Source organism: Temnothorax longispinosus, chromosome 7 (assembly GCF_030848805.1).
Source record: "Temnothorax longispinosus isolate EJ_2023e chromosome 7, Tlon_JGU_v1, whole genome shotgun sequence".
In the NCBI taxonomy this organism is placed as follows: Eukaryota; Metazoa; Arthropoda; class Insecta; order Hymenoptera; family Formicidae; genus Temnothorax; species Temnothorax longispinosus.
The window spans coordinates 7,322,373-7,333,046 of record NC_092364.1 but is presented as its reverse complement, the minus strand read 5'-3'; the positions used below and the strand labels follow the sequence as shown (position 1 = coordinate 7,333,046).

The following is a 10,674-nucleotide window of genomic DNA, read 5'->3' as shown; positions in this document are numbered from 1 at the left end:
CATAAATATATTTACGAACACAAAATTTCATAATGAGCCGGCACTGGTTTCTGACATTAAGAAATATTATATCATATATCCAATTCAAAATTTTATTACTCTTTTTAAACTGAATTTGTTTCTTAAGATAATTTTTGAAAAATTATATATTTGTGCTGGTTATGACATATGTAGACTATATATAACGTTTACATCAAATTAAGAAGTAGTCTACCACGTAAGGCAGTTGGCTCACGATGTAGAGGTCCCGAGTTCAAATCCCACCAAGGTAAGTGTTTTTTCAATTACGAAAAAATATTTATAATTATAGACTGCATCTTAAGAAACAAATTTAGTTAAAAAATAATAAAGTTTTGAAATAAATAATTTTTTTTATGTCGGGTGAATAATTATTCAGTGAAACACGTAGATTTCACGTCAAATCGATTATCTCATCCACGTGGACTACAGTACCGTTCTTGAGCGGATTGTCCACTCGAATGTCCACGTGGATTCCACGATGCTGATCCACGTAGCAATAACGTGGATTTCACGTACTGTTTTTATCGGGTAGAGAACGCCCTGCGGAAGGCGCGCATCTACGTGAGGACCTGCCGAGAACGCCCTGATAAAGGTGCGCATCGACTTGAGGATCTGTCAAGAACGCCCTGAGAGAGGCGCGCATCGACACTTAGGTGAAAAGTAGAAAATCGTGGAAGACTAGGTCAAACTAAATTAAGTCATGTATTTCACTGCAACTAGTATTTATTACAGGCCTCACTTTGTTTCTCTGTATTACAGGAAAGATCGAAAACCGACAATACGACGCGCGAAACTAAGAGAAACAGTCCTCCGAAAAATCAAACTCGCTCGCGGCTAAGTCCTTATTCACGGCTTGCGGCTAAGTCTTTCACGGCTCGCGGTTGTCCTTCTCGGCTCGCGGCTAATTCTTTCGCGGCTCGCGGCTAAGTCCTTCCTGGCTCGCGGTGCTCTCAATATATCAATCTCGCGTGACTTATTCGGAAAACAGAACAGAAGAGAATGCGAATGCCCGATTCACAGGGCCTGTATATGTACTACTCGTTTGGTGACGTCTCGGGGTAAGGGACTAGGTATTCATGTGAATACGTGAGACCATCACGTGAAATTATTTGGAATGTCACGGTTATCGGAGCGTCGCGTGCCTGTCCAGACTATGAATTTGATCGCTCAATAAATGAAATTATTAATCAAATTATATGCTCGTTATTTCCACGTTCTTTTAAATTCTTTCTGATGTGTCCTATATTCTTTCAATAATAATAATACTAATATTACCTAACATTATCATTAACATGCGTACTATTAACTTATATTTGTACAATAATAATAATACTAATATTACTTATTATTAGGTATCATTAACATGCGTCCTACTAACTTATATTTTTACAATAATAGCAATGTCATTACTAACGCATGCATCCTACTAAATTTATAATTTATTCCCAATAATAGCAATATTACAAATTACAAGCAATATCATTCGTATAATAGTCTGTTTACAATAGCCGGTCTTAAGCCGCATTGGTATGTTCACGGGTTGACTCGAGTTTGTCCCGTAATTTTGTTAGGCGGGCAAATGCAGTACGGGACCGAGAAAGCGGTTCCGTACGTAACACCACTATGTGAAGTATCCATTTAATCAGCAAATTTGTAAAATACGATAAATACGCTTATCTTCAGCATATGATCAGATGATTGATTTAAAAATAAACAATGACGCCCACATATATCGCAGAAGCATTCGACTGCGTTTGTGCATTAAAAGTTGACAAATTTAAACCAGCTTTACTGTTTACCGGTGAATATTGTTCGCTAAGGTTTGTTATATATTCCAATATTGCAAAATTTATATGGACAGATTTGTGTGAAATGTTGATTTGTATTTTTTACCACAAAAACAATAATATCAGAAAATTTGCGCGAAGTGGATATGATAAATTAATTGGTAACAACGTCTGATTTTCTTAATCATGTTACTTTAACAGATAAGATACTTTTTCTTTGCCAGTAAGTAATAAATCGAACAAAATCCTTTACTTCGACCAAACTGGCAGTCTTGGTTGAAGTAAAGGACTTTTTTATTCTAAAAAAGAACAGATACACAAGTCTAATAAAGAAAAATGATTAAGAAAATCAGACGTTACTAAATTATTTACTTGGCGCAAACCTTCTGATATTATTGTTTTTGTAGTAAAAAATACAAATAAGATTATAAGCTCAAATTAGATCAAAATTTTTTTTAATGAAGATTTTGTATGGAGCGTGTACACTTAATGCGTTTTTTAGCCTTTTCTGAAAAAAAGGTAAGTTGTATAAATATACATATATGTAACGTTTTATTATTAGGTTAATGCAAAAATAATTGCAACTTTTAATCTTCAACTTCAAATGTAAATATCTCAGCTCATTGAATGGTCTATGTTAAGTATAACTTGTGCAATCTCTCTAGTGGTTTTCAGTGGATCCGCAATAATAGCTCTTTATTAATTATTATCAACAGCTTCAGGCCGACCCGCTTTATCTTCTAAGCTTTCATTTTTACTACGGAATTTGTAAGACCAATGTTGAGCTGTATATTTCTTAGTTGATATTGCGTGCAGTTTCCGAAGCTTTACAACCCAATTTGAACTCACATAAGATAATCGTACGAATTTGCTTCTTTTCTATCTTCAATTTGATAGTTTGCAATAATTTCATATACACTCTAAGAAGGATAGCTCTAATATGTAATAAATAGAGGGAAGTCGGAACTTTACAGTAGTATACCACATGACCCCAATTAAACTCAACTTTATGTCGAAATACTGTACCGAAATTCAAAATAATTGCATCTTATTAAGCTTCGCGAAGGTGAGATTTCGTATCTCTTGCGCAGTCAAAAAAATGTCAAACTTTCGTTCCAGAGTTTGTTTAATTTCCACGGCTATCATGGAGTCCATTCCAAGTTCGGCCAGAGATGAATTTTGACTTACAAACTTTATGTCTTTTATGTCTGTAATATAAAAAATTATCATAATTTTTAATGTATTACTTATAAACTGGTTTGATAAAAAATATAATAAGTATATGCAAAAAGTAAGTTTATTTTGAAGCAGATACCTAAAATATTGGCGACAGTTTTTATCAGACTGTTAAATCCAGAAGATCTTGCTTTCTTTTTAGCTACAACCATGCTGCTTACAACCGGTCGGCTTTGAATTAAAAATTTATTGAGCTCGTCGAGACAGGAAGATATCGTTTGCTGCAAGATGCCGACGCGGTCGGTAATCAGTTCCTTATCGTTCTCCTGCATGTCAGCGACGATACCCACGTCATCCACATTACCCCACTGAATCGCCAATCCGGGTAATCCTTCCTCCGCTCTTTTCTCGCACACCCTCTCCATGATAGAGTTGGCCATGCCATAATTAGTCTTTCCAGCGTATCCTCTACCGCAGGCAAAGGAAGAGAATACTACGAAGTGCCGCAGTTGGGAGCAAATCTTTCTAGACAGTTTGTCCAATGTTTGCGTTGCTCGAGCCTTCGATTGGAAGGACTCCGTGAAGGTCTCCGCGGTTTGATTCTTCAACACGCTGTCCTTCAGCACCGCACCGAGATTGAATATCGCGTCCACCGGCGCTTTCCTTTCAACAGTTTGCAAGAGATATTCGCAGTCCTTGGGATCAGCGACATCGATATCCTTGATGATTAGTACATTTACACCGTACGACTTCCATAGTCGAACTTTCATGCGTTGATACCCGTTTTTCATTCCTGTTCGCGATATTAACACAACATTCCTGGCGCCTCGAAATATTAACCAATCGGTCAACTCCAAACCAAATCCACCTAGGCCTCCCAATATAATATAACTTTTATTTCTGAGACAGTAATAGCGACGATATGCGACAATGGGCTCGTCTAGAGGTTTATCCTTTTCCTGGATTTTTATAATTATCTATAAAAATATATATTTATATGTTAAAAATGCACATTATATGTAAAATAGGTAAATTCTGTAAAACTATTATGAATAATTCTCTATGCTACACTATTAATCAATACTAGCGTACCTTTCCTACGTGTTTTCCACTCGCCATGTATCTAAAAGCTTTTTCAATTTCTGTTTTCGAAAAAACTTGTACTTGAATTGGTTTAATGACTCCATCCTTAAGACCATCAGCTATCATTTTGGACAACAGCGACTTATACTTTTGATTGCCAGGATACATCATATTATCGAGTAGAATTCCATGAAAGCTAATACCTTTCTGAAACACAGACATACCTAGCGGATTGTTAGAAATGAGATCAAATTTACCAATTTCCAGAAAACGACCATTTTGCGCCAAGCAACGAATGGACGCGATTAACTTTTCTTCTGCCAATGAATTTAACACGATGTCGACGCCGCGACCGTTCGTTTCTCGCATTATCATTTGTTCAAAGCTGGTATCTCGTGAATTTCCAATATGTTCATCCAGAATGATCGGAAACATCTTCTTAATAAAGTTCCGTTTGTCTCTCGTGCCTACAGTAGTGAACACCTCGCATCCTTCTTTGAGAGCGAGGTGAATAGCTGCTTGTCCAATACCGCCAGTACCAGAGTGTATAAGTATCTTATTGCCTTTTTTCATTTTCCCATGTATATATAAGGCTAAGTAAACCGTGCTGTAAACGCACGGGACCGTCGCCGCCGCTTCAAATGTCCACACATCGGGTATCTTCCAGCAGAAATCTTTATCTTTCACAACGGCGTTTGCAATACAACTAGAAAGAATAATCTTAATTTAGTTTTAATTCTATAATATTACGCAACGTAATTATTTTTTGGAGCATTATTTACTCAGTATCACGGATTCCCATTACACGTTGCCCATTGGCATCGAATCCTACGTATTCAAACCCAAGGGAAGTACATTGAATCCGTCCTCGCGAGATCGCTTGATCAGATACTAATTTACCAGTCGCAAGCATTACATCTTTGAAATTGAGCGATGAATAAACCACACGCACCAAATCCTCACGATGGGTTTCGACAGATAGACTGTTCTCTATCCAACAAAATGTATCTAGATTACCACGGACCTATAGAAAAATATCAATTTCATAATACGTGACATATATATAAAACAAAATTTTATATCGTGTGACAATACTCAGAGACAAAAATACATAATATTACTGTACATTGATAAAGTATATCGATATGGTTTGAAAAGATTCGTATGACATACCGTTTGGCATACATGAGCGGTAGGTACGGGTTCGGCTTCCGGTCGTGGTAATCGCAAATGTCTGTATGATCCCCAGGTCTCATTAGATCGCAATACATTAATGAACATATCTTTTTGCAATTGATGTATATAGAAGGGATCCTGTAGAGAAAACTTAGGGACTTTCTCATCTTGAATAAGCACACCCCTAACAAACTCTCCGCCTGGCTCTTTTCTCAAACAGTTAACAAAACCTAATAAACCGCTCTCAAAATCTCTCTCTCCAACAATTATAATCCTGCTCTTTTTCTCGAGTTTATTTTCATCGCTCACAAGCAGCTTTAGATCCTCCAGCCAATTAAAATTATCATTATTTATGTAGACAACAATTCTCTTTTCTATCCAAATTTTCTTTTTCAAAAGCACAATCATTTCTTTGTCGGTGCGCTTTTCAAGAATAACATTTAATTCGTATTGCTGTAAATATTTGGTGTAGTTAACTACGTCGCATTTCTCACGTGACAACAGATAACCACCTTCTCTCAGAAATGACAAAAGTCGTTCTAACGAGGCTGGTTGCTTGGTCAAAATGTTGAATCCGGCAACTATTAAGGCTTTGTCATCTACAGATGGTTTGTTTAAATCTCTAATTGAAATGTTCTGCGGTAGATCTTCTGGACTATAACGATTTGGCGATGTTAATACAATGATGTTCGTTTGTATCAATGGCTCATCACCAAAAGCCTCAAGCAGCAACGAAGAAGAAAGATATTCTGGTGCGACATCGTCGACATCTTCCACTAGCTCGATGGTTTTCACTTTGATGATTTGATGATCTTCCAAGGCGAGTTGCGCCGATATTCGAATCGCTTCGTTCAAAGAAATCTTAGCGCGATCATGATGAGCTACAAATACGTGTTCTTCGATAACAACATCCTGACCCAATCTTCGGCGAGAGATCTGAGTGGTTTTAATGCCTCGAATCTCTATTCCGCCAGCTATAATCGTGTCTAGTTCTCTGTATATTCGTATCGGTAATGCTGCAATAAGACAAAATAATACGTTTTATATATCACATCAGAGATTTTCTTACACGACATTCGTCAAAACAAAATAGCTCAAAACAAGTGATTGAAGAAGAACACTTATTACTTTTATCCTTGCATGTCGTATCTTCCACACCAGCCACGCTGTTTCGTAGCATCGATGCATGAAGCTTAGGATTGATCACCAACTTCTGAATACTCGTCGTAACACATAAGTCTCTGGTATCATACCCAATAATAAACATCTGTATCATAGTATCCATAAACGTTACCCAATTTGTTTTCCAAACAATATGTCCTTTATTGCCTGAAATAGATGCGCTATGTAATCCGCGAAACCAGCCGTTGTACTGGTAACCACGCAGTCTCAACTCTTTATAGATATCTCGAGCAGTCATATATTCTTCTTCATCGTTAATCTCCGGTAATAGATCTGTCCGAATCATTTCCTGTTCTGAATTCGATATCTCGTGCACTGTACCTGTCACAAGAACGCTATCTCTTTCGGTTATTTCAAACTTCCCATCTGTAATATTTTTATATATCCGATTATTTTACATACATTCTTATATGATTATGCTACTTTAAAATAACTCATCTCATAAATACCTTTCTGTATCGAAATCATCACTTTTACAGCATTACTTTTCGTCAAGTGAGTAGCGCGAATAAAGTTTACATCTCGAAATATTATCGGTATTGCTGTGTATGTTATCCCTTTCATCATACCGAAAGTTTGCCAAACGAGTACAAGATAACTCGTCGCGGGTAGCAAATTTCTTCCATCGATTATATGACCATGCATATAATAGTAGTCCTCATCATCGAGTGAGATTTCGACATATCTTTCTCCAGATTTTATGGACATTTGTGTTTCAAAACACGGTATATACCAATCTTTGGAGTGATCCCATCTAATGTGGCATTAGAATGCTTGTTTGTACATTAATACATTATATAATTACATATATAAGAAATATATATTATATGATTATTTATATATGTGATATATATTTAAATAATAATAACAGATTTGATAATATTAATTTATTACCTAATAAATATAATTATAATTAATAATATATATTAAAAAGTGTGCAAGTAGAAACTTGCACATTGCTTCCTCATAGTTTTTAAGTGTGCAAGTAGAAACCTGCACATTGTTTTCTTATGGTTTTGAAATGTGCAAGTAGAAACCTGCACATTGTTTTCTTATGGTTTTGAAATGTGCAAGTAGAAACCTTCGCTCACAAAGCTCCTCTATGAGGAAGTTTGTATTTTATTCGATGTATAATTATTAGTATTTATTTGTTTTGGCTTCCTCATAGAGGAAGCTTTGTGAGCGAAGGTTTCATCCATTCATTTATTTATTTATTAAACCTTGAATGGATGAATGGATGAATGGGTAAATGGATGAATAGATTTAATAAATAAATAAATGAATGGATGAATGAATGAATGGATGAATGGATGAATGGATAAATGGATGAATGGTTGAATGGATTTAATAAATAAATAAATGAATGAATGAATGAATGGATTGATGAATGGATAAATGGATGAATGAATAAATGTATTTAATAAATAAATGAATGAATGGATGAATGAATGAATGAATGAATGAATGGATGAATGGATAAATGGATGAATGGATGAATGGGTGAATGGATGAATGGATTTAATAAATAAATGAATGAATGAATACTCTCGAAAAGTATTAAAGAAAAATATACTTTATTATATAGTTTTTGAAAGCTCTCGATGTAAGCTAAATGTTTTCGTGGTTAATTTTTCGATATGGGTTTGTTCTGGAAAAGTATTAAAGAAAAATATACTTTATTATATTATAGTTTTTGAAAGATCTCGATGTAAGCTATGGGTTTTCGCAATTTCATAAATAAATAAATGAATGAATAAATGGATGAATGGATTTAATAAATACATAAATGAATGAATGAATGGATGAATGGATGAATGGATGAATGAATAATGAATAAATGGGTGAATGGATGAATGGATTTAATAAATAAATAAATGAATGAATGGATGAATGGATGAATGGATGAATGGTTGAATGGATTTAATAAATAAATAAATGAATGAACTCTATCGATTAAAAAAAAAACAACCCGATATCTCAATATTTGCGGAAGTTAGAGCAACCACGGACATTTCTAAAAAAATTAAAATTAAAAAAAAACCCTTTACCGATCATCGCCAAATTCAATACCAACCTTCCTTGAATGATACTCTATCGATTAAAAAAAAAACAGCCCGATATCTCAATATTTGCGAAAGTTAAAGCAACCACAGACATTAAATCTGCACATCTAAAAAAATTAAAATTAAAAAAAAACCCTTTACCGATCATCGCCAAATTCAATACCAACCTTCCTTGAATGATACTCTATCGATTAAAAAAAAAACAGCCCGATATCTCAATATTTGCGAAAATTAGAGCAACCACAGACATTAAATCTGCACATACATACACACATACGGACAGGCGATTTTGATGCGATATTTCGACATTTTAGAACACTCTGAACATATTAGCATCAAAAACTCAAAAACCAATCTCTTCGTTGGTTTCTTCTACCCCTATTTCATATATAAATCACTTAAATTTGGTTGATTAGACCCAACTTTATACGCAATCAAAGGTTCATATACGAAATTCACGAAAACAAAGCTTCCTCTATGAGGAAGCAATATTAATAATTACAATATAATTATAATTATAAATAATATAAACATATATTTATAATTTCTTTTATGTAGACATCATCTAAGTTGCGATTTCAAATAATATTTTGTACCTGATCGATGGGGAAATCATAGGAGTTCCTCGACTAACAGGATATTCCACTGGCGGATATAAATTAGCAACTTTCGGCTGTAAGCCACAGTTATACAGCCTTCCAATTCCTTGTAAAATTGCGTCAATATTTTGTTCAGTGCGTCGAGTCAATACAACGTTCATTACTTCCGAACACAAGGATTCTTTCAGAACGTACTGCAGAACGCTATCTGGCGCAATTTCGATGGTCACTGCGTTATTTGAAATTAGATGCGTTGTTTGTTCAAAAAGAACGGTATTTAATATACTATGTGTATGATAGTCCGCCGATGATAATTTTGATGCTGAGGTGAACCATTCGGTGCGAGGTATGGAAGTGCTGATCCATTTTGGACTCCGTTTCTTCGGCCGTGATATTACTTTGTTTAAATTAAGCAAAAGTTGAATTTCCACAGATGCGAGATAAGAAGTGTGATACGGTACATTGCAGTGTACCTCTTTCACGTGAATATTATTGATCTGACAATACAAAAGTACAAATTTAATATATGCAAATGCGGCAAGTTTGATATTTTGAAGATCATTAAACGAAGTTTTCTATTCGCTTATGAAATATAAGAGCTATTCAATCCTACCTGCAAGATTTTCATAAATTCTCGCACGGAGTCTGTGGGTCCACTCACAACGCTGCTATTCTCGCTATTGCGACATATTATTTCAATATCCACTGGGCACATATTTTTGAGACACTCGTAATCAAGACTGACAATTGCCATAGAGCTACGAATTATTTTTCCTTCGACACACGCCAAACCAATAAAATATGCTGATAAAATAGTTTGTTCGATAGTGAGACATCCATCGGCGTACGCGCAACCAAGTTCACCAGCAGAATGGCTAATCATGTAATCCGGAATAATTCCTAATGATGTTAGGAGATCTACTAAACCAATCTAAAAATTTATACAAATAATTTTATAGCTGAATTACTTTGAAGAATTCATTTTTAATAAATCAATAAAGTGTGGTGAAATAAATGTAGTTATGTAAGAAGATAATTCCACTAGTAGGACAAAATGACATAGAAAGAATTTATATTGCTTCATCAATAAATATAGTATAGTTGACATTATTTTATAGCTTCGAAGTATATTTTACCTGAATAGCAACAATGCCAACAAACGCGTGTAACGCGTCTTCGCACACTTTTTCATCTGTCTCTGTCAAAATATCCGCGACACCTATACCATATGGTTTTAAAGTAACGTCGCACACTCTTATCGCATTTGCAAAGACGTGAAATTTTAATAAATTTCGACCTGATTTTAATTAAAAAATATATTATTATTTAAATGCTACTGTAAATAAAGTATGGAACATTAAATACATATATACCCATTCCTGGCCATTGCGAGCCTAAAGCAGAAAATATAAACCAAACAGGTCTTTTCGCATTCTTGCAATTTTGAATTTCTCTTATTGAATCTTGTTGCAAAATATTCAGTATAGTGAATCCTCTCCATAAGTGACCATCTATGCTGTCCCCATAGACGTCGTGTATTAAACGGATATATTCTATATTTATCGGACGATTAGCGACCTATAATCG

General features: G+C 34.9%; 1 protein-coding gene across 3 annotated transcripts in view; it reads right to left on the bottom strand.

The window, feature by feature from the left end:
- Nucleotides 1-704: 704 nt before the first annotated feature.
- The window catches only part of LOC139815834 (fatty acid synthase-like), a 43,416-nt gene continuing 33,446 nt past the window's right edge, over nt 705-10,674 (bottom strand). For all 3 annotated transcript variants that reach the window (XM_071783019.1, XM_071783020.1, XM_071783021.1), the window contains 11 exons: nt 10,461-10,665; nt 10,224-10,384; nt 9,701-10,018; nt 9,085-9,584; nt 6,875-7,179; nt 6,372-6,791; nt 5,241-6,259; nt 4,850-5,091; nt 4,077-4,773; nt 3,124-3,961; nt 705-3,016 (listed from right to left, as the gene is read on the bottom strand). In XM_071783019.1, coding sequence (XP_071639120.1) covers nt 2,841-3,016; nt 3,124-3,961; nt 4,077-4,773; nt 4,850-5,091; nt 5,241-6,259; nt 6,372-6,791; nt 6,875-7,179; nt 9,085-9,584; nt 9,701-10,018; nt 10,224-10,384; nt 10,461-10,665 — 4,881 coding nt within the window. In that variant the 3' untranslated portion in view covers nt 705-2,840. The remainder of the gene's footprint in view (nt 3,017-3,123; nt 3,962-4,076; nt 4,774-4,849; nt 5,092-5,240; nt 6,260-6,371; nt 6,792-6,874; nt 7,180-9,084; nt 9,585-9,700; nt 10,019-10,223; nt 10,385-10,460; nt 10,666-10,674) is intronic.